Source organism: Lathamus discolor, chromosome 3 (assembly GCF_037157495.1).
Source record: "Lathamus discolor isolate bLatDis1 chromosome 3, bLatDis1.hap1, whole genome shotgun sequence".
Classification (NCBI taxonomy): Eukaryota; Metazoa; Chordata; class Aves; order Psittaciformes; family Psittacidae; genus Lathamus; species Lathamus discolor.
The window spans coordinates 87,950,513-87,967,893 of NC_088886.1; the positions used below are offsets into that span (position 1 = coordinate 87,950,513).

At 38.8% G+C, this 17,381-nt stretch overlaps 1 protein-coding gene across 5 annotated transcripts in view; it reads right to left on the minus strand.

Annotated features, from left to right (window-relative positions):
- The window catches only part of RAPGEF4 (Rap guanine nucleotide exchange factor 4), a 149,873-nt gene that overhangs the window by 20,202 nt on the left and 112,290 nt on the right, over positions 1-17,381 (minus strand). For all 5 annotated transcript variants that reach the window (XM_065670352.1, XM_065670351.1, XM_065670353.1 and 2 more), the window contains 8 exons: positions 15,192-15,280; positions 13,052-13,130; positions 7,983-8,133; positions 6,574-6,662; positions 6,080-6,110; positions 5,760-5,838; positions 3,776-3,922; positions 2,462-2,559 (listed from right to left, as the gene is read on the minus strand). In XM_065670352.1, the coding sequence (XP_065526424.1) occupies positions 2,462-2,559; positions 3,776-3,922; positions 5,760-5,838; positions 6,080-6,110; positions 6,574-6,662; positions 7,983-8,133; positions 13,052-13,130; positions 15,192-15,280 (763 nt within the window). The remainder of the gene's footprint in view (positions 1-2,461; positions 2,560-3,775; positions 3,923-5,759; positions 5,839-6,079; positions 6,111-6,573; positions 6,663-7,982; positions 8,134-13,051; positions 13,131-15,191; positions 15,281-17,381) is intronic.

A 17,381-nucleotide genomic window follows, 5' to 3' on the forward strand; every position in this document is an offset into this window, starting at 1 on the left:
TAATAACTAGACCACAAAGCACAAGCCAAATGCTTCTCCAAAATTATTGATTCTAGTGATGAGGATTATTACATCTGCCATATTTCAGAAATCTGCAGTGATTGCAAGATTAGGATCATTTATAAAATAAGCCTCATACTTTCCTTCTGACAGTACAGGGATGCACTATTTGTGACTGCAAAACTCCTGGCTGCGCTAATTAGAATTATACGCACAGAGTCTTAGGAGAAAGAATCCTTTAACTCGTTCAAGTTAAAACATTTTTGAAAGACACTTCCATACCACCCCAAAAATGAGATGAGATACACAGTTTTGCAGACAAGTAAATCTTGTATCAAAGAGATTTAAAACACGGCTTGAGATCAAGTCAGATTTGAAGTAGCAGCTTCCTGAGAACCCACGTTTTAATTGCTTTGTTTCCAGGAGAGGGCAGTAGAGTTCACTTACAAGTTTCTCGATTTCTCATAGGGTGTTTGTTAGCTAATTACAGAGCGGGGAATTATCAACAGGCTCCTTTGCGAGTACAAACTCAATATAGTCTGCAAGATTAACAGATCATATTTACTTTTATCCTTTTATGTAGGAAGATTATATTATCAATAGAAAAAGGACTGACTGGATTAATACATCAAATCACTCCCTCAATAACACGCAGCATGTAGGAGCATTTCTGTACGAGTTCCTGCTTTGTACTCTAAGGAAAACTTGTCTTTCAAATCACAGAATAATTCAAAACTATTAAACTAAACCACAGGCATTATTAACTTAAAAGCTCCATCTACAATTTAAAAAGAAAAAATAGTGTATGTAGGTATTATCTAAAAACATCCAGGACTGCCATCAATCTTATAACAGCCTGCAGATTGCTCTGGATCGAGATCTGCACAAACACAACACTTTTTCAGTCTAAGAGTACGAAATAAAAGTCGAGCATTTTAGCATAGAAAATCCTAAGTTTGTGGAAATCTGTGGAATGAGAATAGCCCAAAGACTGAAAGAAGGCTTTTTTCCCCTATTTGGAGACAAGCACAACATAGCTGTTACCATAACAAACACATATTTTCCAAGGCTAGGAAAGAAGCACTTAGAAGTAAACTCATTGCATATCTGAAAATTAATCTAACCCAGAACAATTTTCACACAGGAATCACCAAGTGTAATGTGAATAAATGTACATGCATAGGCAGCAGCCACAAATTGAAATGTGAAAGGATTAAACTGGGAGGCAAGTGAGGCTGTAACATTCTGCAGTTTGTTTATGCCTATTTGAAAAAATGCAGCTGATAAAGGGATGTATTCTGTCATGCTGTGTTGAGAACCTTTTTTAAGGTGCTGAGTTTTCCTCCCTAACTACTACTGAAGTTAGTCCAGCCGAAGAAAACTAGCATGTTGCATCCCTATATTTTAAAGCTCACTCTAGCTTTTCGAGTACTTGATCCATGGTAAATAGCATCAGGGAAAAGGCACAAAAAGTCATGACAATTTCCTGCCAAAGCTACATCTACACAGACAATGGAGAGACATATAAAAGTACCCAGCACAGTTGCACTGATGCAACACCCCTGCTTTAGAGTACCATGCCCCATGAGGGTATCTACTTGGCAGGATTAATTAACCTTAAGGGAACACCAGAATTTAATAAACTGAACAAGAGCTATCTCTGCATGGCACTACAGTATGCTGGTTGTGCATTCCCTGGTTACTAAATTGAAAGCAGCAGCAAAGCACAGATTTTACCATATCTATAAAAGAAATCAGGCATACATACTAAGTGGCTTGTTAAAAGCATACAGGAGGCTGAAACAAGGCTAGGAGTAATAGAGTTCATGCTGACACAAGTCAGCAATGACATTTGTTTTTAATGAAATAAAAGGAACAAAAAGTACAGTCAAATCAAATTCTATAAAAGCAGACCCCATGGAGATTGTTAGAATTACTGTATAAACCGTGAGTACTTATGAACAATTCTACCTAAGAAAAAACAGACTCTCTACCAGGAATATTTTCTGTGAATATACTTAGAGTCATCTGAGATTCTGACACAGTATTTTGTGGGGCTGAGAAATAGAATATTTTTAGCAATTTACTGTTGGAATCAAGTCCTCAGAATCCTTTCATTAGTAAGATCCATCTTCAAAAATATCCATCTGTGGCCTTGAGTAGATACTTCTGTAATCAGGAATTTCTGCATATCTTAGTGACAATATTCAGATCTACCTAAATGCTCAGTGTGACAGAATACTGAGATCGAGTGCTGTCATGTGGATTGGGTGGATTTCTGCTCTAGTTTAGGGAATTACATTACCTTGTTTTAACTTTGGGGCTCATCCCACAGCACTGTGACAAGCCCTTTGTTGTGAATATTTTCACTAGTTTTTACCTAAAGATGATAATGCAAAAAAGGTCAAGTGTTCAAATAAAGAGAAGAACCGAACTTCTTGAGAACTGCATACATACATACCAATGAATCAAACTGATCACGTGGGCAAGCAAACAGCCGTCCATTAACACTCAGAGTTGTAAACACTGAAACATCATGAGGTTTGAGCACAACCTTTTCTGTAACCATGAAACAACAGGTTGTTTATTATATGAACAGTCAGGATATATATGTAGAATTTACAGCAGGACTGATCCAACAACTGCACAGATCACACTTCTGGGAACAAATTTTCCACAGTTAACCAATGTCCAGGATAGAAAATAGATAACAACAAGGTCCTCTTCATTGAAGAAATGTGACAACAAGCTCAGCCCAAACCAGTCTCCTACGAAACTGGAATACGTAACCAGAATCTTGGCCCCAAACTGTACAGACAGGTCAAGAAGCCTGTGCTGCCATCTCTAGAAACTGCCTGCAAAAATTCAACCATAATTAGGGACTCCATTCATTCTTCTCTGAGCTGTGAGCATTCAGAGAGCTATTCTTAGTAGAAATTGCCTTAGAAGACAGTAACTGCATAAGGAGGTGATGCAATGCAACTGTATTCAAATCTCATTACAGCAGTTCTGAAAGAGCTTTTACTCCCAGGTAAAGAAAAGATAATAAAGTAACACAAAACAGTCTCTTCCAGCATGTGCTGGCTTTCAGGAAATCTGACAATAAAATATTGCTGCAACTGCAAAAAGGAGAGCCGCCTGGTGTCAGTTTTCAGGAAGTGAGCTGGCTTTGGTAGGCACCACTGTTTGCAAAAATGCCTTCAAACACAGCTCTTATTAGCTCTGTGTGTGTCCACACAATCACACTCAACCAGAGCACTTCAGCAACACCTAGTCTACAGCAGAATTCACCTTGCAGTTACTCTCCCATTCCCACAGCCTACAGTGGAGGCCTGACTCCTGACCCCTTGCAAACACTAGGTCAGTGGGCTTGGCACTAAGTTGCTCAGTAATGGTCTGCATGGACTGAGCAGCCAGAATGGTAGTGACCAGTACTGGAATGTCTGCACTGTGGTGTTTTCTGCTGTTGCTGATTCGTATGTCTAGCCTGCCATTACCCACATGTGCCGCCTATTTCTGTTGTTAAAATCTCTTGCAAGCCTTACAGTGACAGAAACCTGGGGTAGCTCTGCTCTGTAACATGCAGATACACAAGCTTTTCCTGTCTCCCATATGAGTTTCAGCCTGTGCCTGCAGCAGGCAAAGGACTCGCCTCTGAGTCAGAATCTGAACATGCACATTGACATAAAAGCCTTGAATAACTTAGTCTTTCAATCCCTTCCAAAGCTCTGCTTCACCGTAAGCAAGAAGAGTTGAAGATATGCAAATATAATACCTCCTCCTGAGCTCATCTTCACGATGATGAGGCCTTCTCCAGATCCCAGCTTATCTGCTACTGCGCTGATCACTTCCTTCACAGAGGAAGAAACTGGCACCCGAATAGTGGTGTAGGTTTGGTCTATGCAGTACACCTTAAACAGAACTAAGGGGGAAAAAAAAAAGCGCTGTTCATGCCACGTGTAACAACCACAGAGACTCCCTTGTACAAATTACTATCACTTCAGTAACCACTCCTCACAAATGAAACAAAGAAACAATAAATCAGTACAAGTTGGATAGCTCCCCATTCCTCAGATGTTCTACAATTTCTAGGACAGAAATCTCCGATTTCCCAGAGCTTTTAGCAAACCATGCATACTAGTGTTTCAGTATTGCTATGTTATTTATGGTTGCCATTTTAATCTGGCACTTTGTTATGTTCCAGACGTTATAATATTTTAAATTAATACTTCTTTTCAAGTCAGAAAACTGGCTGCAAACTCTCTTAATTACAGGAAAATAATTTTCATATTTACAAAATAGATTTGAAAATAGTTTTTGTTAAAATCAGAACTTAAATCCAGCTGTGTTGCAACCTGGTTTGTACAAGCAAGTCTGTAATTCCTGAATCAAGAGTGTTGTAGACTAAGAAGAAAAATACCCTGACAATAAGAATACACTTGAGTGTACAGTACGAATTGGCTCACAGAGTAATACATGAACCCAGGCCTCTGGCTACCTAGAAATCAGTATCACTTAGCCTACATTAGCATGCAATGTACATTAGCTTGCAAAAAGCAAGGCAGCTCAAAGTGACATGAATTTAAGAGAGAAAATGTTAGATCCTTCAAGCCAAGCCAAGCAGCCCCTGGGGTATGAGCTGTCCATGGATAGTTCAATGGTTAGTGTGCTGCCAGCTCCACACAGCAATAAATACGAAAGGGGCAGTTATTGCCTATCCCCACAGACACAAGTTGTACTTTCCTGGCAGCAGCAACTGTTTCACCCTTTTGTAGACCTAGAAGAAACACTGTTATGGACAACAGAAACTGCATGCCTGGCAGGATGTCTGCTGTTCACCTGCAGTTATGTCCAGCCTTTGAAATACCTCTCTCTTTCATTGGTTTGATTTATGCCACCAGCTTTCTCAGCTATATGACCTTCTATTTTGTTCCCTTATTTTTACTAGTGTTCACTAGCAAGAGCTATCCTTTAATATCAAACACCTTGAAGAAGAAGCTATTTTCTGTGATGAAGATGCACCAAAACAACCATTGAGAGACTGGTCCTAAAGGTTCCAAAGAAATCATCAGATTTATGAGTTTTAAGGGGCATGTATCTTTGTATAAGCAATGAACAGATCTCATCAGCAGAACTCAGGATTTTGCTCACATAGCAGTGCTTTAAGCTGCCTGAAGTAAAAGAAAACATGAAAAGCAAGTACAACTGAAAATGATATTCTGATGCACTGCTCTAAATTTTATCTTAATCTCTTCAGAGAATGAAACAATAGAATAGGGCAAACCAGCAGATTTTGTTTTCTAGGCTGTGTGCCACAGGGCAGAAATCCACAGCATGATTATCTCCTCCATTTCTGCCTCTCAAAGGAACAGCTGTACATGTTAGTTTAAACTACATAGGGAAGACAGAGTCTCAAACATGACCTTCGGCACCCACTATTTATTGCACTGCCATTACATGCAGAACACTGTCTGTACTGGTTCTTACCTGGTTTGTTCATTCCTTATTTTAAAGGTTTCTGCATCTGAGGAAGCACAGTGTTTGATAGCACAAGTAACTAAGGGAAAAGACCACGACACTTCAAATCAATGGTGGAGAATATTAAGCTAGCAAAAGCAGAGTTTCCTTCAGGCCAGACTTCAAAAATGTAGGTAGGTGCTTTTGTTTATTTTAAGACCATTTTGGGCCAGAGACAAATTTACTGCAAATCTCAGTAGCTCAAGAAAACTCAGGGAAAGAACTGCAGGGAAAGAACTCACCTTCATCGCTACCCCTGATAGGCTGCCGTTTCTGTGCTCTGTCATCACTTGCGTTGAACAGCTGCAGAAGAACTTTGTGCTGAAAGTGAATCATCAGGATTCAAATTAATGCATAAACAAACATTATGGGGTAGACATGAACTACAACAGTCTCTTATCAACAATAGGAAAAAGAGTAGCAATGCAAAATTTGACAATGTTAAAAGCTATTTCTCAATGCATTGTTTTAATATATCCATGATTTCTAAAGAGTAGATGCTTATGGATTTGCTGTGCTAAAGCTCTGACTTTAGAAAATGGAAAAAATTACATTATCTTACCTTCTTTTGTGATGCTTTAGGTTCTTCAGAACTATCAAAAGGTAAAGCACAGAATATGTAATTATATATTATTGGGAAGATTTTGTATACAAAGTCACACACAGAACATAGACCACTTGTCAAACTACAATATCAACATATTAATGTTTGCATATATGAAAAGACTCGATGACACCATAGTTATCTACGACTATGCAGGGAAAATACTATACAAAGTCCATGTAAGCATGAAATAAGCATCCAGTTTAGTTTCAGTGGTGTGTACATAATTTCTTATTCTTCTGTCAACCTTTCAACAAGATTTTGGCATTTGCAAGAATGATGTGGAAAGAGGGAGCCATAGACATTCATCCAAACAAACTTGCACACAAACATTTAATCTTGTATGACTGCCATTCACAGAATGGATTTTTAATAGATATAAGCAGTAAATTTTCTTCATTTATTTACTGACAAAAAGGGTGGGGGAGTAAAGAAGCAAAAACTGTGCTTACACTTGCTTTACAATTTTCTCTAGCTCTGGAAGTTGCTCCTTTAGTGCTGCAATCATTCTAGTATCATCTGATACAGATACATAAAATTCCTGTAAATGATACAAAATAGTCTTGAAATAACTATAGGGGTAAATGAGCAGTACTCAGGATAGAGGACTATGAGATGACATCTGATCGCTTAATGATTATAAAGAATTGTAATCTGCATAGAGGAACACATGCTGGGCTCAACACTCTATTACTTCTACTTGTTTATCTCCAGCTGATTTAAAGCAAGTTACACATGCAGAAGGGAAGCCTGATGAGGCTCCTTTGCACACTGTGTAACCACTGACTGCTTGCGCAAAAGCTGCATTTTCAGATTATCAAGAGTAGACTATAAAATTCACAGATAATCGGTGTGATAGCTTTTTTTACCCACTAATGTTGTAGTCCTTAGTGATTCGCTACTGAGTTGTTTGAGTCTCACCTACTCCAATCCACTACAATACTACTTCTTTTAAGCCCTACTCAAATCTCTTCCTGCCACACACCTACATCACACTGTCCAAAAGAAGGATCTATATGATTGCAACTAGTAACTGTTCTTTAACTTCTGGACTAATGAAAGAGATTATGTCTGTCTCCAAAGCTTTTCTATTACAAAAAACTTTCCCATGTGGGCTTGCTGTTACGTCTGTCCTACTTAAGACCTCTCTCTATTCCCTTCTCCTAACTCTTACATTAGATTCACTTTTAAGTGATTCGGGGCAAGAAATCCCATTCAGCCAGCAACATACACGATCATGTTCCATAAACACAATATATAATAATAACTGTGATAATGACAACTTAACATGACTTTGGCAATGCATCTTACCTTAGAAATACAACATTATAGCACACACCATGCAAGCAATGTCAGAATTGCTAAATGATTTTAAGGGATCAGAAGGGTTCTGAAGACAAAGATCTTAAGTTCTACCTGCTGCAATACCGCTTTCATTCAAATGAAACGGATTGTTGGTTTTGTAGAGTGAGAACCCTCCACCTTCCTTCATGGCACACCTCAGGAAGGCATAAACAGACCCCCAGTTCAACCTATACAGCCTCTGAGTTATTCACAAGAAAAATACTGAAAAATAAATCAGATTTATCTATTGCTATAAAGTATCTACCCATGCAGCACTTTGAAAGGGGTCTGCAACTCTGGCAGGTATTTTCAGAAGTCCAGAGTTTGACAATGGTTCAACCACTGTTGTAGTGCGTATACCGTCTGCAGCTAAACCAGATAAAACAGTTATGAGTTTGCACTTTGAAATGACTTATTTTTCTTTAGTTCATAACAGAATTCTACAGACTAGAAACAGGCTTTCAGCTTATCTTGCATGGTAGGCACTTTTCAGTACAATGATACAATCCCTTTATACCTCCAAAAAGGCCATTGCTGCTTCATCTTCTTGTAGTAAATCTCCATATAAAGCAGCCCACTGCAGAACCAGTCGAATGACTCGCCTTTTATTGTTGAGGGCATAATCCATTTTCTCCTGCTCTGTACCCTGGGAAGGCTGGGCATGATAGGTGCCATGGTGTCAAGGAAAATGCTCAGTGATTGAAGATATCAAAACCAGTGTGAATTCACAAACAACTGACTTCCAACGAACCATTTTCAGGGTGTTCAAACGTAACTTTCCAATATATACTTTTGATTTTGGACTGCTGCTAGCATAAAGACTTGTGAACCTTTCACATTCATACTAAAAAGTAAAAAGACAGTGAATTCTCTAAAGAGCACAGGAATGATCACAATCTCACCACAGAGACAGTTGCTGTAGGGGAGCAGGACAGAAATGACACTTGGAACAATAGAGAAGAGGATTAATCATGGAGACTGAGGAAGGGCATTTCTCCTTGTTCTTCTTTGGAGACAGCTGAAGAAAAAGAATACTTGGTGTTTATTAACAATTCCACTCTTCCATTTGTGAATGGGAATGAAGCACCAGTGTTACTCCTTTTATTTTTAGAAGTTACAGTAACCCAAGGTGAACCTCAGTCCCATTATGGCAGGGGTCCAGGAACTTTACCCCATAGAGATATGGGCTAAAATAAAAAATTCTGTACTGGCCTCATCTTACACATGAGGAAAGCAGAAGTTTCCACTCTATCAAATAAAGCATATTTGGGACACAATACTTCGTGATAGCTATTTTGTGATAAACAGTAAGAAAAAAATGGGAAACATTTCATTGACCTTTTTCATGATTGAGTGTCAACATAACAAAAATATGCAAATGTTTTTGGCAAAAAGGCCAAAAGTAACATTTATTGAAAGCAAGAAACTAAGAAAAAACCAAAGGCACAATGGGCAACAAACTGAAATAATTTCAGCTTTTAACCTACGTGAAAATGAAGAATAATCCCCAGCAGAAATAGAACATGAAGATCTGCGTGCCTACTTCTCACTGATCAGAAGTGACCAATGTATATTTAATCTGTTTGCCAACAAACTGACAGCTGAATGTGAAGTAAGCACTGAATGAGTGCAGTTACATCTTCAACTTTTCTTCCCAGCTACCAAAATTCTGATTGTCATGAATAATATTATTCCCAGTTACATAGCAAAGTTCAATATTAACAGCTGACATGTTTTCACTCACAGCAAAGTCCATCATCCCTTCAAGGTGCTCTTTCAGTTGTTCTAACAAAAGATTTTAAAATATCCATTAGAAAATTAAATATTAATTAGAAATCAAAGGTACCTACTTATTTTAAGCTTCTCATATAGAAGCATTTGTCTAAGAAACACTAATAAAATACCATGTGAAAAAGCAGCTCATGCTTTCCGAAAGATCCTCCTGCCCCAAATCCCTTGCAGTGATTTGACATGCTACCAGGGTTACTGGGGCACTCATCTGACTGACAAAATTTCTGCATTTTAATTTCACCCAGACAGGTTTAAAATGACTAAAAATGTCAGTACATCTATGGGAGTACATAAGTCAAAGGGTCATAAGAAGTAAATAATTTACGATAAGCTATGTACTCTAATGTCTCAGGGAACAAGTCTAACATTCTACCAAGTAGTTTATGTCATGCCATTTTTACCTTTTAAACACTGTAATTATTTAATGTATTTTTACTTTATTAACTGACTCACTACAGCGAGTGGTAATTTTTCTGTATTTTTACTGTTCATTTATAGTAACTGCTCCTTTATTAACATTATCATAGGGAGAGTCAGCGAAGGGTTCTCCCACTTTTATGGGACCTACAGGATGCAGCTTCATGGCAAAGATCATGCATACTTGCAACAAGTGTCAGGTAATTGTAAAATATTTATCAACATCAACATGGTTAGAGTTCAATATACATGTTTCTAGTTATGTCTAGCATATGCTAGGAAATGGAAGCAATCCTGAAGTCATAGAATCATAGAATTGTAGAATAGTTGGGGTTGGAAAGGACCTCAAGATCATCTCGTTCCAACCCCTGCCATGGGCAGGGACAACTCACACTAAACCACATCAGCCAAGGCTCTGTCCAACCTGGCCTTGAACACCGCCAGGGATGGAGCATTCACAACTTCCTCAGGCAACTCATCAGGAAAGAATTTCCTCCTTATATCCAATCTAAACTTCCCCTGTTTAAGTTTTAACCCGTTACCCTTTGTCCTGTCACTACAGTCCCCAATGAAGAGTCCTTCCCCAGCATCCCTATAGCCCCTCTTCAGATACTGGAAGGCTGCTAGGAGGTCCCCACGCAGCCTTCTCTTCTCCAGGCTGAACAGCCCCAACTTCCTCAGCCTGTCTTCATACGGGAGGTGCTCCAGTCCCCTGATCATCCTCGTGGCCCTTCTCTGGACTTGTTCCAACAGTTCCACGTCCTTTTTATGTTGAGGACACCAGAACTGCACACAATACTCCAGGTGAGGTCTCACAAGAGCAGAGTAGAGGGGCAGGATCACCTCCTTCAACCTGCTGGTCACACTCCTTTTGATGCAGCCCAGGATACAGTTGGCTTTCTGGGCTCTGAGCACACACTGCAGCCGGCTCATGTTCATTTTCTCATTGACCAACACCCCCAAGTCCTTCTCCACAGGACCACTCTGAATCTCTTCTTTGCCCAATCTGTAGCTGTGCCTGGGATTGCTCCGACCCAGGTGTTCTTAAGTCTGTTCTTACCTGCATGGGAACACTTAACCGTATCAAGAGCTGTGCAAAATCAGCACCCATTACTACAGCAGAATGCTAACTATTTTGCTGGTATGATGGTAAAGGAGGTTCACAAAATATACGTACAGGAACACACTAAACGACTACCATCTACAGAAAGTGAAAGAGTTTATACTTTGTAAGTTTTTGTTTAGAGAGTGCCCCTTTATAGATGCACACCTGCACACATGATCACACACTTGCACTATCCCAGGTGCACTTTTGCAGGTGCTACTCTATTTCAAGTATTCCTTATGACTTTGTCCTGCCTCCCTCTGACAAGCTGTAGCTTGTCCATTTGTCCAGTTCCATCTCTGTGTAGAAAATGGGGGAACAGGGGCCTTGGGCCAACAGACAGCATGGCAGGGAGCTTGGAACTAGATGATCTTTAGGTTCTTTCCAACTCTAACCATTCTATGATTGTCTAGCTCTACTCATACTCGTATGCTGTCAGCTAAAATAGTAACCTAAGTTGGTATAGGAAAATAGACTTGTATTGATTCAAAATTGGGAGCTGGAGCAAAAACAGTGTTTCTGACTGCATCACCTCCCTTCTTTTTTGTGTTTTGGTTTCCTAACTGTGCATAACTAATCTCTCCTTAGTATCAGCACCAGCAAACCCTTTTGTAGAATGATTTTGCTCAGAAAAGATGAGCTTTGTTAGCAACCTTTCAACTCTAACTATAAATTTCAATGGTACAATCAACAGAGCATAGTTTGATTTTCCATATTCAGAATGGACCAAATACACTATAATTCAGCTCTAGGAAAAGCTGACACTAAAGCAGTGGGATACCAGTTACTTCCAGCCCTCCTTTTCCTCTCTGAAAAGAATTAGCATGATGCTTGTCACAACCCACTTAAGACCGTGGTCTTACCCCGTTCTCCAGAATACATTTCATCACAATTGAGTATGTATACATAAGTAATGTTATCGCTTTGGTCTTCAGAAAAGTTTTTCCCCTATAAGCAATGAAGTACATTTTGCTTATGCATCTGACTTCACCAGTTACTGGGTATCAGAGGTATACTATTACACGTGAGGATAGGCAAATCTGAGTCTCAAATGGACTGACAGAATAATACAAGCTAGACAAATCAGAAAAAAACACCTCAAAACAAACATAAAAAGTTCTGTCCTTTCCTTCCCCTCTCAAAGCTGTCAGCAACAGCATTTCATATACTTTTGATATCCAAAACCATGTGGTTTTGGAAAATGTGTTTGTTTCAGGTGTACGAACAATTTTCTGCAGACCACTTTTATGGGTCCAAAGGTTTTAAAAACAATTACTGTCCTTGCTAGGAGTAACACAAATGGATTCTCAAGCTTGCCAGACAAGGACACGATGCTCTATTTTGCTGTTTCATGGGGTTAGCTTTCCTAGATGTCACTCGCCCCACTGAGCTTCAAAGAAAGCACACTTTTACACCAATCTGATTCTAAAAAATAAATAGGGAATTGAAGTTATTATACCCCTGTCAGAATTCTATAAACCAGAAAGCATTATATGTTTATTTAATGCTCAAGTCACTGTGCACAGGGAAAACTCTCAGTGCCCAGCAGCTCCCCAAAGTAAATGACTTGCCACGAACTGGCTGATGGACATTTCACAGACTCCTCCTGTAAAACATGCAGACAGTACAAGAACCACTTCCAGCAATCAATGCTATCCATTGTAAGCTTTTATCTCATAAGTATTTGCATACAATTGAAGTTTCTTGCAGTTTGTCAACATTTGCTATAGACCATTATTATTAGAGATTATTTTTATTTTTATCGATAACTATTATAACAGCACCTAGAAACTGCTTACCCATTATTCTACTGGTTTAGGTACCCTTTTGCCTGAAGGAGTTTGCAGCTTGTAATCTATAAAGTAGATCACTGAAATCACTAAAACCTAATGATCTCAGTTAAAATCTAGATGCTGTAGCTCAGCAAATGAAAACAAAAACAAAAAAAGAAGAAAGGATACAGGAAGGGTAATCCAAACTTTCATGTAATTTCATTTATCTGGTGGAGGAGCAGTACATTTCTTTCCCTTGGAATAGTAATCAGCACAAGAAAGATACAGTTTTCATGTTCCATGACTGTATCTCATCATAGGTATACACTATCTATTTCAGTTGTTGAACTATGCACAGCTGCTCATCAGACACTGAGAACCTACCCACAAGGCACAGCCTCCATGAAATGTGATGTACTTCTTGAAAGAGAGAAGCTTCAGTCTCATCACCTACACGGATAGCTGTCAAAGGCATGTAACTTTTCCCTTACAAAAGGATATTGTGCCATCAAGGCTGGGCAGAGCTGACTATTTGGCATAAAAACACAGTGCATCATAATAAAATCATTTAAAACAGAATCTGTGAAAAGAGAAGAAAGAAATCAGTCCATTAAGCCCTTGCAAACAGCTTGGGGATCACAAGGATGAGTTTTCTTCCCACTGAAGTATCTTATTCTCCCTCTGCTGATAATAAAGAGGTCTTTTTGCAGTTTGTAGGTATTGAGTATGGAAATGGGGAATGAACAAATATGAGCTCTAATATTAAGCTTTCGTTCTTGTCTGCATGAATTTTACTGCACTGTTGTTAACAGGCATTTGCTTGTGTCAAAGGGAAATTTGGCACAGCAAAAAATCCCCAACAAAACAACATCTGTGCTACAGTGAAGCATTTGGATACAATTACATTAAAACGTATATGACCAATATGACTGACATTTTCTCTGGCAAAAACCAGCAAGCTATTTTTAATGTTAAAATGATCTGTGGCAGAGCTGGTGTAAATCCCAGTTTGCCTTGTCTTTGCATTTGTGACAACAAGAAAGATTTATGAAGCCTGGCTGCAGAGGCCAGAATAAGTTTGGCAGTGAGACTAAACTTGCTTTTACTTTTAAACTATGCAAGTCTTATACGGAACCACTGAAAAAAAATAAACACAATACCCTGGGGTATCATTTCCATGTGCAACTTTTGAGAAACAGAAACACTTAAAAACCTTGTATGTAACAGGGATGTCAGGAAAAATACGTTAACTGTGGAATGTAGTATTATATCACTGCTTCCACTGTAATTCATATATGAAAATACCTCTCAGTTGACGAAACTAACCTCCAGAAGAGTGGGACCTTTTCTTTCCATAATATCCAGTGCGAAGTGGATTTTAACAGTTCTTAAAGGAATACATAAACTAAAAATTTGATTTTACAGCACTCTGAGCTTCTATACCTTAAATATAGCTTTGCTTGTGAATTGTAATGTTTTGTATCCCATTAGGATATAGCTATAATCTGGTCATTGGATGTTTTGGGGAAAAGTTTTAAAAGATTTAAAAAATAATTCATTTTAGAAAATTGTATAATACATGGATCCTGTGAATAGCAAACTTCTGATTATATACTTGTCAGCTTACAGAACAACATTCTGCTTGTAATCCTAATAAACACGTATCTGTGAAGACTATAATTTTTATTCTTAAAAGTGGTTAAAACACACACTGTAAAAGGATTTACGTAATCTTTCAATTCTCCCACCATTTATGAACCACCACATAAGTTTCTCCAGTATGATGAGGTCATTAACAGATTACCTGGATTTAAGAACACATGTGCATATACACTTCTTAGACATCTGCAATGTAAAAAGAACTTCCTAAAGTGATATCATGTAGCTTAATCTAAAACTCTGTCCATTACTGTATCCTAATTAGGAGGAATTTTTTGTGTCTGACTCTTTTTAAAAATTAAAGTACTTACTAACAGTAAGTCAGCAACTATCTGTATCCCTGGACGTAAATTCTCTGTTCTCTTTACACTAATGGAAAGCAGCCTATTATATGCAGTTACAGCAACCTGCATTCATAGGACTTGACCCATGGTGTTCTGAGTTCTTCTGAGTAACAATTTTTCCTCCCCTGAAAATGGGAAAGTATCACAAACCCGTAATTTAAACTACAATACTTTAAGTGTGATATGGATATGAAAATTTGGGAATATTTATATTAGCATAATGCAATGGCTGGAGGTATCAAGCTAGTTCTCAGTATTAAGTGACATCCAGAACTAGAAGTATGAGTAAGGTATCACTGGGTGGTAATGCATGCTGTATCCTGGCCTTAGAGTTGTGCCTAACCAAAGTCATGACCAGTGATCTGGCACCTTTTGGGATTTTACCACTCTACTCTGAACTGAAAGTACAGACACAATAGAGTGGGCTTGTTATCTTTACATCTAGATTTCACTTCTAGATTGTTACCTTTAATTCTAGATTTCCTAAGTTTTCTTAGGGTTGTTTCAGAGCAGTGGATAGTTCTTATTCTGGAAAAAAACCCTACCACTATCTGCTTTTCAAAGTGTCATATTTCAGTGTTCCCCCAGAAAGAATATCTTACGGAGTAATAATAACACAGCCTTTGTCATGTAGATACCTGTTGCTTCATTTAGAGTTGTTTCAAGGCGCATAGTTTCTAGAAAGTGCTCTAAAATTTTCTCTGGGGTTCCTGACATCACAATATACCTGAGGGAGGGAAGGGAACAGTTAGTGTCTCATAGGCAAAACAGCTAATCAAGAGTTGTGTACCAGTCAGAAGACAAGGACTGCTGAGTGCCAGCGTACAAATACGTTCTGTGACTGGGATCTTGGTGTGGTTAAACCAGTGACACTCTTTGTGGCTTGCCCCCTGTAAAGTGGGAGCAGTAACACTCTCTACCTTACCCAGGGAATATGAGATGACAGACAGCCTTCTCCCCACACAAGTACTCCAGTATAACACCACCCTAGTTACACCACAATCAGCAGAGTTGCACTGGTGCAGACCTGAGGAAGTGCAATCAGAAATGTTTCTCCACTCGGAAGAAGTATCTCAGTAATGACAGCAATTGAATAGCATTAGAGAGTCCTAACAGACTTACTATGACGATGAAATGAGAACTGGTGTGTATTAGTGTCAGAGCAAGGAAACAAATTCCTTTGCATCACTAACAGTGTCTGAGAAGATGGGGACAGATGATGAAATAGCAGACTGTATCTTCAAATTTGTGCAATGCCTTAGATAGCGGAAGTAAGTTTTTCAAGTGGATAAACATAGGATTGTACCATTTCCTGGAGTAAACAGGGAGGTAAGAGAACTAGTGCAACAGTCAGTTTTTTTTCTGGCAGAAATACTGGCAATATTTTAAGTACCAGCAAAATATCATCTGATATTGCTAAACTTGGCCTGTCATTTCTTTTCTTTTCCTTGCAGATCAGATTTTTTCATCTTTCCCTCCAGTTTTTCAACCTTTGCATCTTTTTTCTCTTTTTTTTTAATCCAACTGATAAAGTATGAAACTTTAAAAAAAAAAAAAAAAAAAAAAAAAGAGAGAGAGAGAGAGAGAGAAACCCCGAGAAGTGAAGATACTCTGCTCCTGCTGAGAAATAAGTGGTGGAGCTGAGCTCCTGGGAGCTCCTCCTCACTTTGAGTGCTGACCGCCACAGTTCTTTTACCTGCCAACCCCTTTGGAAGAGCCGTATTGATGTCCCAAGAACACAAACACTTGTTAAGCCAGTGCACATTCTTGCAGAGATACTAACCATGTATCTAAGTGAGTGAAGCAGAGAAATCACAGGTTGCTGTACTCTGAATATGAAAGTGAAAATGAACAGTAAAGTGACTTGCAGGGGCTGCTGAATTCATCCTGCATGAGTGTGATCACCCATAAAGAGTTAGATCTTGGGAGTGAGAACTTCAGAGCCAGTCCTTCGAGGCAAAACTGTCACTGTTTGAAAGTGTGGCTCAGGGAGCTATGTAAGAGCTATGCGTCCTCAGTAGAGCAGGTAGTAGAACCAAAACTGCAACTGAGAGGATCTGCTCCCAAAGTGAAGCTTCTCCCAAGACTAAGATGAAGATTAGTTTCTTGGTTGACTGGATATCTTAGGGATCAACTTTGGGACGCAGGATATTTCTCTAGTGCTAAATTCTATGTACCTGCTTAGGAAGCAAAGCCCAAAGGGCAGCTCAGCTGAAGAGGTATCAGTGACGTAAGCTACCCAACTAATGGCAAAGCAGCAAGCCTTTAAGAAGAGGTCCTTTTAAAGCTTTCTTTTTGGGTACAGTGATCTTCAAAAGTACCGAACAGCCAACTAATGCATTCCAGTAATACATTCTGGAAATCAGACCACATCAGTAACTTCGATTTGAAGTTTCAAGCAGAAATGTAGCCACTTAATCTATTTACTAACAAAAGAAACATTATCTTCAAGACCAGTGAACTCACTTCCGAAGTTTTTAAGCCAAAAGACACTTCCAACACACTATTAACAAAGTAACCTGCTGAAAAGCAGAGTGTGAACTTTCAAGGTAGCTTCCTCTTTTGTGTAGCTTATGTACATTTGTCAGTGTTTTAGCAAAAGCTCCCCTGATGGCACATTTGATCTTCCTTCAAAAGCTCCCTTGCTGACCAAATGCATAAAATATTTACAGAAATGAAATACTGAGCTTTACCTGAAAATATTCCTGGAATGTAAGGTCTAAAATACAACTTAACCGGGGACCATAAATGTCTCTAGCTATTTTTACAGAATTCTGAGCAAGAAAACGTTAAATAACACAGACAATGCTGGAGTAAAGAGTTGCAAG